General features: G+C 37.1%; 1 protein-coding gene across 14 annotated transcripts in view; it reads right to left on the reverse strand.

Annotated features, from left to right (window-relative positions):
* The window catches only part of RAPGEF2 (Rap guanine nucleotide exchange factor 2), a 304,930-nt gene that overhangs the window by 55,763 nt on the left and 233,555 nt on the right, over positions 1-15,612 (reverse strand). For all 14 annotated transcript variants that reach the window (XM_049905401.1, XM_049905405.1, XM_049905397.1 and 11 more), the window contains one exon: positions 6,600-6,731. In XM_049905401.1, coding sequence (XP_049761358.1) covers positions 6,600-6,731 — 132 coding nt within the window. The remainder of the gene's footprint in view (positions 1-6,599; positions 6,732-15,612) is intronic.

Genomic DNA, 15,612 nt, shown 5'->3' on the forward strand with positions numbered 1-15,612 from the left:
ATATTAACTGAACTCAGCTCTCTAAAACTGACCCGGCTCCCACCCCTGCCCCATTATGTAACAATCATGGCTTGTTTTCCATTTCTGTTCTATGCATACCATTCTTTAAGAGACAAACTGTGCATAAAATAAAATTCACTAAACCAGTAACTGGGAGGGTGATTTTCATTTAAAATGAAATCATGTGTTCCGTAATCCATTTTATTTTAAACTACTGCTGAATTCCCTGGGTGGTGCAAATGGTTAAGTGCTAAACTACTAGCCGAAAGGTTGGCAGTTATAACCTATCCAGAGTGCCTCGGGTGACAGGCCTGGCAATCTGCTTCTAAAAAGTCACAGACTTGAAACCCTATGGAACAGTTCTGCTCTGCACACATGAGGTTGCTATGAGTCAGAATCGACATGAACGCAACTAACAACAGCGACACACTATAAATAGAACTCAACTTTTCAGGAATGCACTAATTTCATAATACATTTGTCTTGTAAACAAGATGGTTGGAGACTGAGCAGAGTTAAGTGAATATAAACTGATCTGCAGGAGAAAGGAACACTTAACCTAAGAAAAATGCCTGAGACCTACCAGTTACTGAATTTATATTTGCTGGTAAACAACCAAAAAATCCCACCTCTACCACTCATTATGTGACTTTAGCCAAGTCACTTAACTTCCATGAGCCCAGTTTTATTCTGCAAACCGGATATATACCTTCTCATTATTTATAGGACTACTCTTTGGTCAAATAAGGGGGAAAAAATCCAGTCCAAGGTTAGATCAAAAGTCCCTTCCTCAGGAGGATATATATTTTATCTCAGTACTTGCACACTTTCTATCTCTTCCTATCCCAGCAATAAGCCTTGCACACAATTTATACCCACAGAATTTGACTAAAAAAAAAAACAAACCTTGGTTAAACGCCAGCCCCCTTACATACTGTTAAAGTAAATTTCTCTCAGGCTAACGACACCCACTACATTTTGGCCCAGTGGCTCTTGTTGTAAATTATAACAATGGTGGCACCAGGTTAGATGACTACCACATATCCTGCGCTGTGTTTCATGCTTCCAATACGCAGTAATTAATCTCCCCGTCAATTCACCACGTTAGCACTACTACCCCTACTTTCGCAGATGAGAAAACACTTGAGGGAATTAAATAAACTGTTTAGTGTACAAAGAAAAAATGGGAGGAAAAAGGAAAAAAAAAAGGAAAGGAAAAAAGCAGGTAATGGTGTCAGGATTCATAATCACATCTGACCAAAAAATACTAAATACCTGGTATTATGAAAAGTTTTCTCAATAGACTGTTTTCATAAAGTTAACATGAAAAAAAATGTAATGTTTTCTGCTTTGCTAAGTTATATGAGATAAAAAGTTTTAAAATACTAAAAATGCATTACTTGTGTATAAACATACAGAAAACACTTGCTATTTTCTACCTTTTTTCAAACTACAATGCTACCAAGATTAATGTTCGTCTCTACATTTTTTATTCTAAATAAAGATATGCCCATAAATACTCCACATGAAAAGTTATCAGATTATATCTGGTCTCTGGAAGAAACAGAAAGCTCTTATTTTTCAGGTAGGCAAGTAACTCCTGTACTAAGTTAATTTATCTTTCCCATGTATAGCCTAACATAGATTTAGCTGCACATTAATATTTAAGTAGCAAGATTAAAAAATCAATATTCTCAGATCAATGCTGAATGCTTTAATCATACACAAAATATGTTCTAAATACAGCTATTTAAGCCATCTATTTTGCACATAAAAGGATATCGAAAAATGAAAAAAAAAACGAGAAAATACCAAATGACATAAGGCCTAAGAAAGTGTTAATTTAATTTAAATAAAAATTAAATATTACATACCTTTTACCACTAAGCATTTTAAAATCATTTGCAAAAGAACATTTTAATTATTGAACATTCCAAACAAATCATATTTAAGGTTGCCTGCTTAATAAGTATCCTTGATGTAAGAAAAATTTGTGCAGAATTTCAAACACAGGTAACTAACCCAAATAGCACATAAGCCCAAGTCTGATACAAATTTAGGCTAGAAAGTTGAATGCTTTGAAAAGCTAACTACTGATGCTAACTGAAGTGAGACAACAAGGTGACTGGGAACTGCCAAGCCATGCACATGTGGAAAGTATAAACATGTACTTGGAGATAAATAAAATTCCTGTTTTAAGTCTAACAGAATCTGTTATCCCTAATTTTATACTATCAGTGCTTTTTTTCTTTAATAGAGACTTTATGTACATAAGGGAGGCACATTTTTTAAAGCTCTTAATGTAAATTGTTAGGCTGCTTTCCAGGCTTTAAAGTCCTACTGTGAATTTTGTCACAGGGGCTATCTATATTATTTTACATAAGAAAATCTGTGCTAATTTGACAGATAAAATAGTTTCCTATTTAAATCTTCATATACTAAATTACTAATACATTTTAATATTTTTTTTAAGATACAGATATGTGCATTTTCTCTTCTGTAAACTACCTACTCTCCTGTCCTTTGCATATTTATATATTGGGAACTGAGTAATTTTTCATATTACTTTGTATAAGTGAGTTATATTCTGACCTTAAACCTTTGTTAATTGATCTTTTAATTATTTATTCAAAAAATTTTGGTCACTTATTAAACCTTTAAGAGTTTGTTAACTCTTTATCTGGAATTTATCTTAATTTTGATATAAAGTGAGACTATAAATGACTCCCCTCACCCCAAAGACCATTTATCGAATAATCTATCCCTTTCTTCATTGATTTGCAAGGTTTCCCCTATTACATATTACACCCTTACACCTGGGTTCCATTTTGCTTGAATTCTGTTCTATTAATCTACCTATTTGTGTACAACTATTTCCAGTCCCCGCCATCTGTCACTTTCTCATACTGTGGTGGCTTGTGTGTTGCTGTGATGCTAGAAGCTATGCCATCAGTACTTTAAGTATCAGCAAATCCCAGGTTTCAGTGGGGCTTCTAGACTAAGACAGACTAGGCATAAAGGACTGGTGATCTACTTCCAAATAATAGCCAATGAAAACCCTATGGATCACAATAGAATTGTTTGATAAAGTGTTGGAAGATGAGCCCCTTAGGTCAGAAGGCTGCAAAAAATGGACTCAAGCACGAAGATGGCCCAGGACCAGGCAACATTTTGTTCTGTTGTAAATGGGGTTGACATGAGTCAAGGCCAACTTTGAAGGCAATAAACAACATTTCCAGTCCACCTAAGCCACTCACTCTGATAGTCACATCATTTATCCTGGACTTTATCATGGTTGGAAATGGTATTATCTCATATCACTAATTTGGGCACCCTGCTTTTTTTCACCAACAACTTCCTACTCTTTCAGCTTGCTTCCATCTACTCCCATAATAAGCCTTTTTCAACTCAATCAAGGTCTCCAGTCTTCTGGGTTCTACTGCCTTCTTCTATATCTACCTTAAACCTGTCTTCACATTCTTTCATCACCAGCTTATATTCCTCAATCTATTATTTCAATTACATTCAATCAACACATTTTGACTAAATGTCTACAATTCGCTGTCACTCTACAAGGCTCTGGAGAGAAAGTAAAGAAAGATAAGACAGACAAATTCCCTGCTCTCCTGGATATGTTATTTTAATGGGCAGACAGAACAACCTAGTAAGTAACAATCATTTCAATTAAGAATCCAGGGAGGGAACAAAGTACTATAAAGGATAGGAACCAAAATGTAAGCACTAATCTACATAGTCATAAGGGAATAATGCTCTGAAGAGGTGATACTTGGCAACCAAGGCAGAAGAGGACCAAGCTAAGAGAAGACATTCCAGGCAGAAGAGCTGCAAAAGCAAAGCTCCGCAGCTGGAAAGAGCTTGCCATGTCATTGCATCTGCCTTTGTATTACACTCAGTTAGCAAAACATCAGTTCTGGGAGAAGCCAAATCTTTGCTTTCTTTGTGCTTACTATGGAGAAAATTACTTAGCAAGGCAGAGGGAAATCACCATGTATTTGAGGGCACCAACTCAAGTAAGCCTCAATTTCTCTGGTCAATTTGCTCTCCCACTCCCTGCATCTACTATTTCAAAACCTTCTCCTTCAAACTCTCCACTCTCCAATCTGCTCACTCTTAACAAATGAACTCAACTCTTCAGAGAGAAAATAGAAGCCATCAGACAGAACACCCTTAGCTCACAAACTCCCTATTACAAACCCACCAGAATCTGTCCCTGTTAGAACAGAAGAGGTGTTCCTTCTATTAAGACTTGTCATTTTGCTTTGTCTCAAACTCATCTCCTCCTATTGTCGCAGCATTACTCTATCCTTTCTCTCTTGTCCATAGCATACAACTTCAACCTGTGTCCACCTCATGAGCATTTACACTCACTTCGACGTGACAACTTTCAACCATTAATAAAGGTCCTCTTGAGTCAGAGCTGTACAAAGATTAAATGGGCTGCCACGGAAGACAGTTACCCATTCTGTGGAATTGTTCAAGATTAAACTAGATGTTTGATTGCAAGGAAAGTACCAGAGGATTCAGTAGTTGAACAGGTCCATCTGTCCGATTTCCTCTGACCTTAAGAATTTCTGATTCAAAAATAACTGAAGTGGTCTATTGAGAATGGTATTAAAACGCTAAGTTTAGCAAAGTCAACGACTCAATCCTTAGGATTCATCTACGGACTTTTCCTTACGAAGGATACAAATCCACAGGCTACATGCCTGTTGTCACTTTTAAAATGAACAGCCTTAAAACTCAACTAGATGTATCAAAACAATACACAGAGAGCTCTCTTTCTATCTCTACTTCAAGCAAAGTCAGGCTGCAGCCTGCAAGCTCCATTTCGGAGCAATTAAGAATCTCATCTACACTCTAGAGTCTCAGATATTGTGATGGTGGCTGGGGACAGCAGAATTGCCATCAAGGGTTTACTCATGACCTTATCCCAGCCTACTGAAAGTAACCATATATAAGGGTTAATCCCCCTCAGACTATGTCTTTGTCAATTATATAACCAACTTCTTTCATTCCTATCATCACTTTACCCTTTGTAAGAACCATTCAAGTCTGTAGATACTTGAATAAAGCAATTAGTTTCTACAATCTCAGGTTGTGTTTCTACCACACATCTTCAAAATGCATAATCACCTCAAAGTTTAGAGGTCAAGGGCTCTGCCATGATATTTCAATTAACGTAAGCATAGTAGCTTTTACTTACATTGCTGATTCTTTTGTTAAAAGAGACTCTTGAAATATATGTTTAAAAAAGCAACTTCTAGAAATAGGCAGTATATGTGGGGTTGTGCAAACTGACCCTGGTCCATTACCTTTTCCCCCTCTAACATTTGAAAACTTCCTAAAGAGTTAATTACAAATTAATACCTAAAGGCTCAAAGTAGAAACCTGCAATTATTTTAAAGAGCAAAATAACTGTATTTCTTACTGCAAAATAATGAGATTCTTAACTGGTCAAGAATTTGCAAATGACTGCATCTGTAGCTACAGCTAGCAAGCTAGCTAGATTAGATAGATGGAGACAGACAGAAAGACAGACAACAAAACATTGGGGCTGCTTAAAATATTAAATTACTAATCAGGAAGCTCTCTTATAACACCCTTGATTATAGAAAAGTATTTACCTAATGTATTACCTCTTAAAAGAACATTTATTTTCTGAAAGAGATCTATTAAGTTTAGGAACTAATATGTTTTGATCAGACAATATTCTAATTATTTAGCTACTTTTTGTAATTTTTTAAAAATAGAAACTTAGCACAGCCTGAATACACCACTGATCCTGAATAACTACAGTGTTCCTAAAGAGAGGTACTTTGATGATCATCTCATGTTACAACTCCTAAGGAGCCAAGAAACTGTATTTTATATACTGAATGCCCTTTTTGTTAGAAACAATCTATTATTAATAGTTTGTATGTGAAGGCCCAGAAAGGGATCTTTTTTCTTGTATTTTAGTGACTTTTCCAAAATTTCCGTTTACTAAGCCAACGAACTAATTCCTTAAAAATTAAAATTATTTTGCTTTTAAGACATTTTGGAATCCCATAATTCTAGTTTCTTTCCTATCCAAGAATTTATTTTAAACACAAAACCAAATTTATAGGTAATTTAAAAAGTCACAAGAAAAATATCTTGATCAAATTTTAATAATCCCTGTCTTTTGTCATACTTAGGACTTTAATAAAAAATTATCATAAAAGCACAACGTGAAGTTTTCCCCTATTTTTTTTAGTCAAGAAAGATTCTAGTATATCTACAATCAAGTCAATAAAACAAAGTTAAGAAAAAGAATTTCATTGCAACCAGTCTATTTAAAGTTCTGAAAACTGCTAAGAAATAAGCCAAGCACAATTAATCAATAATTCTACTTCCTAAAACAAGCACACCCATTGCCATCAAGTCAATTCCAACTCATGGAGACCTACAACATGCTATATGTCCATGTGTAGTATAAAATAGTAATGTTTTATGTATTTATATGCACATAAAACATACACACATATATTTTACTTTTTAGATAAAACTCTTTGGAATAAACAAAAATGAAATAAATGACAACGAAAACATCTTCTTACCTGATAGATATCAGAAAGACTGCTGCTTCCAGAATCACTAGTGATACTACATCCTGAATGGCTGGCGGAAACGTGGGTCACCTGTGGGTGGAGGCTGTCAGCGAGGTGCAGCTTTGTGAAATCCGCAGGAAGCTACGGAAGGAGCAGGAAAAACCAGGATCACAATTTGAATTAAGCACTCCAAGAAGACATTTTACAATTATCATTTGCACTCCATTTCATACCATTTATCCAAAAGTGTTATTAGGAATGATTCTTCATTTTCAAAATTCACAAATTATTGGATACTTTTCTATTCATCAAGAATCACAAAATTAAATGCTTAAATATATGGGCATACAATAAACCTTAAATACTACTAAATTCAATGCTTAAATGGGTGACTTTGGTGATTAACCCAATGAGCTATAATTTTCAAATTACACATCAATGTATGAATTAGTTTGCTACTATTTCCTAGCCATCACAAACACAACTTTGTGTCAATAAACACAGAGGTTCTTATATGCCCAAATCATGTTTACATGTGAAAAAAACCTGAGTATCTTAGAATTGATAAAATGCAGTGGAGAAAACAGAAAAAGAATGCCTTCAAAGAACTTACAATCTAGAAAGGTCTGGAAAACATTGTCTATACATACACATATACATGAATTCCAATTTTCTCTCTGTTCATGTTTTAAACCTCAAATAAAAAGTCTCTATTAAAACAAACTGATTCACGGCATCTCTCAAAACTTCTCCCACCTCTCACCTCCCATATTATATATCAGAGAGCATTCTCCCATCTCTCACCTCCCATATTATATATCAGAGAACATTCTCCCACCTCTCATCTCCCATATTATATACCAGAGAACATTCTCCCACCTCTCACCTCCCATATTATACATCAGAGAACATTCTCCCACCTCTCACCTCCCATATTATATATCAGAGAACATTCTCTCATCTCTCACCTCCCATATTATATAGCAGAGAACATTCTCCCACCTCTCACCTCCCGTATTATATATCAGAGAACATTCTCCCATCTCTCACCTCCCATATTATATATCAGAGAACATTCTCCCACCTCTCATCTCCCATCAGAGAACATTCTCTCATCTCTCACCTCCCATATTATATATCAGAGAACATTCTCCCACCGCTCACCTCCCATATTATATATCAGAGAACATTCTCCCACCTCTCACCTCCCATATTATACACCGGAGAACATTCTCTCATCTCTCACCTCCCATATTATATATCAGAGAATATGCATTAAAAAAAAAAACTTCACACATTTGTTCATTCAAAAAGTATTTACCCTGCCCTTTTTTTTTCTTGATTTGTGCTAATCAGAGTATAAGGCATTAAGAAACAGTGTCTTTAATAATCTTACACTCTTAAAAGTTATCCCTGCTTCTTTTGAATTAAAAAGGATACTGTATTTGTCCATAGTATCAAACTTATTATACTAATGACTAAAAAAATGACTAGTACACCTTATGTCTCAAAATATATTCTAACAAGAATCATGTAACACTGATTACATTCTCTCTTCCTGCCTGAATAAACCAAAAAAAACTAAACCCATTTCCGTCAAGTAGGGTCCAACTTGTAACAAACCCATATGAATACTGGTCCCATTTATCTAGTGAATAATAACAATTATAAAAGCTTAACTGTTAAAATAATACTTAAATAAGAGTTTATTTTAGCAATATTTCCTTCTCCCCTTTGGCCTTCCGACCTCCCGTTCTTCCCCCGCCAAAAAAAAGAAAAAACCCACAATGCCATTGCACAGCTTAGAATAAGCCTCAAAAGGGAGGGAATTCAGGTTTATGACAATGATCAGACAATGGGTTTTGAAACTTCAAAGTTCCAAACAAAAACACAAAATGATTTTATATCCCACGATCATTCAGACCTGAAGACATTATGCCCTGTAATCCCACTGTAAGTAGATAAGATTTAGCAATATTTACATACGACCTATTCAGAAAGGAAAAATTTTAACTTCATGGGAGACAATTTATACAAGGCAAAGATTTAAACACAGAGTTAGGAGGTGGTATATGATAGGATGTCAAATCAATGGACACAAGCACAAATGCTGAGGGACACCAGAGAAGTGAGATGTTAATTTAAGTGTGGGATATCACTGCACCCATGACCTACCTCACTAAGAGTGGTTTTTAAAAATTGATAATTGAAGATATTGTGAAATAGTATATGAAGTTTAGGGGAATAACAATTTTCCTATAAGCAATAGAACAAAAAACCCCAAAAACCCAGTGCCGTCGAGTCAATTCTGACTCATAATAAGCAATAGGTAACAGGTAAATAAATATCTCTAAATTCAGAGTTTATATATTTTATTCACAACGTAGACTAGTGAAGTATCTGCAGGAACAATCTGAAGGTAGAAGTTTGCGGAGATGTATTCATGACTGCGCATTTACACAGAGCTAAGCAGGGGATATGAAAATAAACAACATGTCCAACACCAGGATAACGACCCTTCATCTCCTGGTCACATTTCAACCTAGTTCATTCACTAACTGCAGAACTCACCTGGGAAACCGGACTCTACGGCGTGGTGATTTTAAAGGGCATCAATCAATACACGTAATTACAGACTAATAAACAGATTTCTATTGATTGTCTTTTACAAACATGACTCAGTTTGCTATGTGCCATATATTATAATTTTTTTAAAAAATTAAATAATGTCAAATGACGACATAACTCTGTACTGAATTTTCACCCACTAAACTAAACTACTACTTATTAAAAGTCTCTAGGACTCTCTTCTCTTCAGCCTCCATCAGCTGGCCATCCTTCCTAAGCATTCACTGTGCTGACAGCACGGAGAGCTGCAGAAGCACCAAGCACAACAGCAGAGATACAGATCCCGCCTTTGCAGGTCACAATCTATTCATTCGCACCTACCGAGAGCCACAAACATCAGAATACACCACTGTTTTAGGTTCAGAGCCACAGACTGTCTGAAGGGAAAGAAGAAATATTTTCACTTTTAAAATTTCAATTCCATTTAATAAACACATGGAGCTCCTATGTCAGATACTTTGGTAGGGGCTGGCAATATTAAGGTGAATAAGATATTTCCGATTCCAAGCTTAATTTCAACTACCCCAAAATTCACTGTGATAGGTGTTATGAGTGATTAAAAAAAATAAACATAGTTTTCCAAACATAGTTTTTGTCCGCCACCTCCTCTGCTCTTTGAAGAGCAGCATATTTTAAAATGAAAATAAATGCATATATAATTTTTTTTCTCTTGGACTTAGGTTTTCTTAAACTTGGCATCTGTTCTTACACTTCTTAAAGAGGCATTTAATTCACATTAAATTATATATAAAATGCTTCTTTAAGAAATTTAAGAACAGATGCCAAGTTTAAGAAAACTTAAGTCCATTAGAAAAAAAAAACCTATAAAAAATCTTTTTTTCATAAATTGTGATCACACCATTATTAAATGTTATTAACAGTACATATCAGTCAAGGTTATAGAACAAGTCGTAGAAAAGCAAATAGCTAAGGGGAAAGGCGCTGAAATGCACTGATTTGGCCCAACCACAGCACGCCAATGGAATAGAGACCTGAACCCATGCTTAGGGGAGGAGGAGTCTTTAATAGACAAATGAACCACGCAGGGTTGGAAGTCAGAGGCAGACAGACACCCGCGTTTGAACCAAAGGGCGTTAGGGTGACACAGAGCCTCCCTGGGTGAGAGTCAGTCAGTTTTCATAAGATATACAAAGAGGCACATCATGCTAAAGACCTCAAGGTTCACTTATTCCAAGTTTTTCTAGGTTTACTAAGTACCTGTTAAATTGATATAACAATTTATTGATATAAATAGATTATTTAAATTATAGATTAAAAGGGATTCTGAATTACTGTGTGACTGTAGCCACCATTTGTAACACAAATTCTGTTGAAAAAAAAAATTTTGTGAAGGTGAGACAACCTACAGTAATTATCTGCATATAATCAAATAGTAATTAAATAATACATTTCCTAACAATTCATTAATAATACAATTCAAAGAAATCTGTGACTTAGTCTTTTTATTTTTATCATTTAAATATTTTTATTTTAATATTTGATTATATGAATCTATGACTTCTCAATTTTTTCCTGGAACAAGCAACCTAAAAATATACTGTGAATCACAACTGTAATAAACAGTATACTGTTTGGCAAATAATGAAATCATAGTTTGAACTACAATCACTGCTAACTACACAAGAAACAAGTTTAAATCAGATGCTTAAATGCATAAAGTAAGCATAAACCTAAAACTGATCATAGTTTCATGAAACCTTGGTGTCATTTGGAAACCCTGGTGGTGGAGTGGTTAAGAGCTATAGCTGCTAACCAAAACGTCGGCAGTTCGAATCCATGAGGCACTCCTTCGAAACCATATGCGGCAGTTCTACTCTGTCCTATGGGGTCGCTGTGAGTTGTAATCGATTCCACAGCAACGAGTTTGAGTTTTTTTTGTGTGTGTGTGTATCATTTGTATAACAGCTTGTTTTGTTTTATTCTTTGGGACAGAGATGCTACCAAAATTAGTTTTAAAGAAGAAAGTATAACACTCGACTTAAGTCTCATATATGGACAGGAATTTGATAGTCACTGATTTATTAATAAATCTCATAGTATCTTTAAATTATAAGTTAATGAACTATTTTGAACATAAATGCAGTGAGTATGAATGCCTTTAAGTCTCTGACACCAATAAGTAAATATTCTTCAAACCGGTGATAATTTAGTAGAGACCAGGGTGGGCCCCGCCCCCCCCTCACTGAATCACCAAGACAACCCAGCTTCTGTGGTACCAGATTCCTAATCCAACTAGAACGCTGGAGGGGTGTGGGGGGGGGGGGGGTGGGGGGGTGGTCTAGGAAGGTTTGTTTCTAACAGGTTTTATAAGAAAAAGAGTTTCCTGGTCCACAATGCATATTATCATCTTAGGGTCTCTGAGAAATCCATTTCAAAATCAAACCAAACCAAAAACAAAAACATCCCCATTATCGGTAGAAATTTATTTAACTGATACATTCCTCAAACTAACCTGACCTTGGAATCCCTTCACTTCAAGTACTAGTTACAACAGAACACGCAGATTTGGGGTTATTGTTGGACTCTATTCAATGCTCCCAGGAGCTTATCTCGATTAACACTAAAAAGCCAAACCCACTGCTGTTCAGCTGATTCTGACTCACAGCAGCATTACAGGACTGAGCAGAACTCCCCCCAGGGAAGTTCCACGGCTGTAATCACAAGACTGCCACGTCTTTCCTCCGCAGAGCAGCTGGTGGGCTCAAACCACTGACTAAATTAAATATCACACTTAGAGACTGAAAACTGACTCCATGTTAATACACATCACTAAGAATTTATCCAAACAAATACTGTTTCCCCATATCATCGCTGCAGTTCTGAATCAGAGGCAGTACGCCTTTCCTATTTCTCTCTGAGATACAGTCTAAGGCCATACATTCATCATTTATGAAAAGCCTGTGTTATAAGGTCTGAATTAATTAATTAATGGGCATGAAGTGCTTAGAGTGCTGCCTGGCCTGCTGAAATCACTACGTGTGTTAGCTACCAATTAATTACCTATATGAGGCACTGGTCTTTCCAGCTGTAAAATTCCTGTATCAGGAATCTAAGAGTAGCCCATCAGTGGGTTGGTGAGCTATTCCCAGAGGAGGCTTTAGTGCTCAAAGTCATCCAGTTACAGACGCTATCCTTCTGCCACCCCAGAACTCAAACTGGTTGGATGCATTGTTTAAAAGCAACCCCCCACCCCAGGAGTACGTGCAGACACTCACCATTTTCCTTTTCTCTCCCTCCCATCCTCTTCCTTTCTGCCTGCCTTCCATCATCTGCTCTGTCATTCTTTCCTACCACCTCTTTTTCAAGAGCTACTAATTCTTTTACTTTTTTGACCAGTTTCCACGCACAGCTTGAATCTCCAAACCCAAACCCACTGCCGTGGAGTCGATCCTGACTCCAAGCATAAATAAATAAAACATGATGATCAAGATGCCCAACTAGAATGTAAAATAGGAATTCACTTATGTTTTCAAGTCAAGTTTTAAGTAAAGTTTGCTAACCATCTAGAATTATGCTCAAGGACTCTTATAAAGAACTTGAGAAAACACCTAGTATCCCCTCCAAATGGATAAACATAAAAGTGTACGTGAGGTGTGAACTTCGCTACAAGTTTATTATCTGAATTAATGTGCCTATGCAATTGAATTGTTATTTAATGCTTTCAATTCTATCAATAGGATTAACAAACCTCCTGAGAGAAATCCTTCATTTTTACATCTCAATTCATAGAACTCACCTGAAAATGAGAATCAAAAGAAACTTAACAGTAGCCAAGACACCAATAACAAAACACACTGAGTTCTGTGTCCTCTTCCCGTGAAGGCCATGCTCTGGCATCTGTGATTCTCTGGTGCTTATGAACTACAACAGCGTGTCTTCATGTATGGCTGAACAAGCCTTATTCTAATGCATACTGTCAAAGACTGAATTGTGTCCCCCCCAAAATATGTATCAACTTGCTAAGACATGATTCCCAGTATTGCCTGGTTGCCCTCCATTTTTGCGATCTAATGTAATTATCCTCCATTTTGTGATGTGTTGTAAATCCTAGCAGTCAGAATTAACTCAATGGCAATGCGTACGCCTGTGGTTATGGTCCCATCTGGGAATGAGTTGTCCGTTATGTTAATGAGGCAAGATTAGCATGGGAAACATCTTGAGTCTTACTAGAGGGTATGACTCAAGTCTCCACCCTTACCCCAGTCACCCTTACCACCCTTACTCAAGTCACTCCCTTACTTTAGTCACACCCTTTATCTGACAAGAGATAAAAGGAGAGAGAAGCAAGCAGACAGAGTGACCTCAATACCACCAAGAAGAAGAAAAGTAAATAAAGCGTGTCCTTTGGAGCAGAGGTCCCTGTGCTGGGACCCTCCTAGAACCAGCAGACATAGAAAGAAAGCTGTAACACCAGAGATGGCGCAAGATGGTGAGAAATGGCAGCAGAGAAACAGCGGCAGCAGAACCAGGACAGCACAGGAGCCAACCCTCTGAACGAGAGACAGAGCTGAATGCCTTCAGGCAGAAGGCTTCCTGGTAGAGTGGGGAGCCTCTGGGCACTTATCTGCAGAGCTAAAGAGCTTTGTAACACTTGCCCGAGAACGGCAGAGGCTGGGCTGAGGGGTTCAGGGCCAGAGAGAGGCCTGTCTGCAGACATGGCTCAGAAGAGGCTATCCTGATCAACGCAGACCTTCCCCCAGAGCCAAGAGAGAGAGAAAGGTTTCGCTGCAAGCTGGTGCTCTGAATTCAGACTTCTAGCCTCCTGCACTGTGAGAGAATAAATCTGTCAGTTATCCACTTGTGGTGTTTCTGTTACAGCAGCTCTAGATAACTAAGACACTTACCAAGTATGGAAAACTGGGGACTCAAATATATTCCAGTTATGGAAAAGTGGAGAATAAGAAATGAAAAATAATGAAGTTGGAAAACAACCCCTATTCAATGCAGAGTAAATTAAAAGAAGACATCTTCAATTCCAAGGTGAATAACTGACTTACACGGTGAAAGGGGGAGAAAGGTGATAAATTATACAATTGTCAGGAATTCTACATATTCTATCTATTACAGTTAATGACGGTTTAAATCTGTGAGATATTCTGAAGGGAACAGAACAAAAACTGAAGATGTAAACACGTTTAATTCAGGTAAAGGAAGAAGGGTGTTTAGTGGAACGCATACCTGAGAAGGTCAGCATTACATGTCTCCCCTCCCAGGGTGCTGTTTCACTTACCTCTGTGCAGACGATGGGGGAGTATGGGTGCTTTTGTGTGTTTGTGTGTGTGTTCGCGCGCGCCTGTGCGTGCTCACACACGTGTTGCTAACTACATCCTTAAAGTTGTTTCCACCCTGAATCCTCCCCACAGTGGCTAGAGTCACTAAGTCCTTAAGAAGGAATTCTTAAAGTGTTCAGTTTCACAATTCCTGAAGGGGTCCTCAGAGTTATGTGTGTAAGAAGCTCATATAAGCTTCTCCCTCCGAGTCAGTGCTGATGCAGGAGACTACTTGGCCTACAGGAAAGCATATTTAGTTGATATGGTTAGTACACTACTATGTCATAGTGTTAGAAAAAGCCAGGTGTCTTTCTCCGTCACGTGATTTGGGGAAGACAACTCGGAAAGAACAACTGCTCTTCTGGTGGAGGTGCAAAGGGCAGGAGGAGCAGGAGCCAAAAGAAGTCAGGTTTAGGAGCTTTTATGCTACTTTTCACTAAAGAAACTTTAACATGAAGTAGTCACTTTTCTTAAATTGAAATATAGATGATTTCATCCTGAAGCAGTCTAACATCAAATATGTTACACTTGGCATAGAAGAATTTCAGTGCTAACACCTCTTTTGGCAACAGACTCTCAGCTTTTATTGCACGCAATTGGGGGGTGGGGAGGGGAGAGGGGATGAACTCATGGCTTAGAAATCTGGCAACTGCTTGAATTCACTGTGAAGAAGCATCATTAGGAAGCCAGGCATCTGAGTCACTTAATATCAGGCTTCGGCTAAATTCTTAAATGGTTATGTAACAGCACTAATTTTTAAGAACAAGAAAGGATTTTTAAAAAATGCTTTAGGATTTCCTCTTTTTGCTTTCCATATCACGACAATGTCTTCTCTGTTCCTTTCACATACATATTACTCATGTGCTTTTTTCCTGCAGAATGACAAATCTCCACATCTCCAGATGGATGCCCATTACTAACCTGATTACCCAAGACTGTCCTTCTCTGGTGTTAAGTAATTTATCTCTCTATGATAATGCTTCATGTTTGCAACATAGGGTAAAAATATGAGGAATTCCACTGCAGTAATGAAAACACAAAATCCCAGTGGGTCTACAAGTTATCAAATAATAACAAATAAAAACCAGGCTTTAAATCCTAGG

The sequence above is a fragment of the Elephas maximus genome, chromosome 13 (genome assembly GCF_024166365.1).
Source record: "Elephas maximus indicus isolate mEleMax1 chromosome 13, mEleMax1 primary haplotype, whole genome shotgun sequence".
Classification (NCBI taxonomy): domain Eukaryota; kingdom Metazoa; phylum Chordata; class Mammalia; order Proboscidea; family Elephantidae; genus Elephas; species Elephas maximus.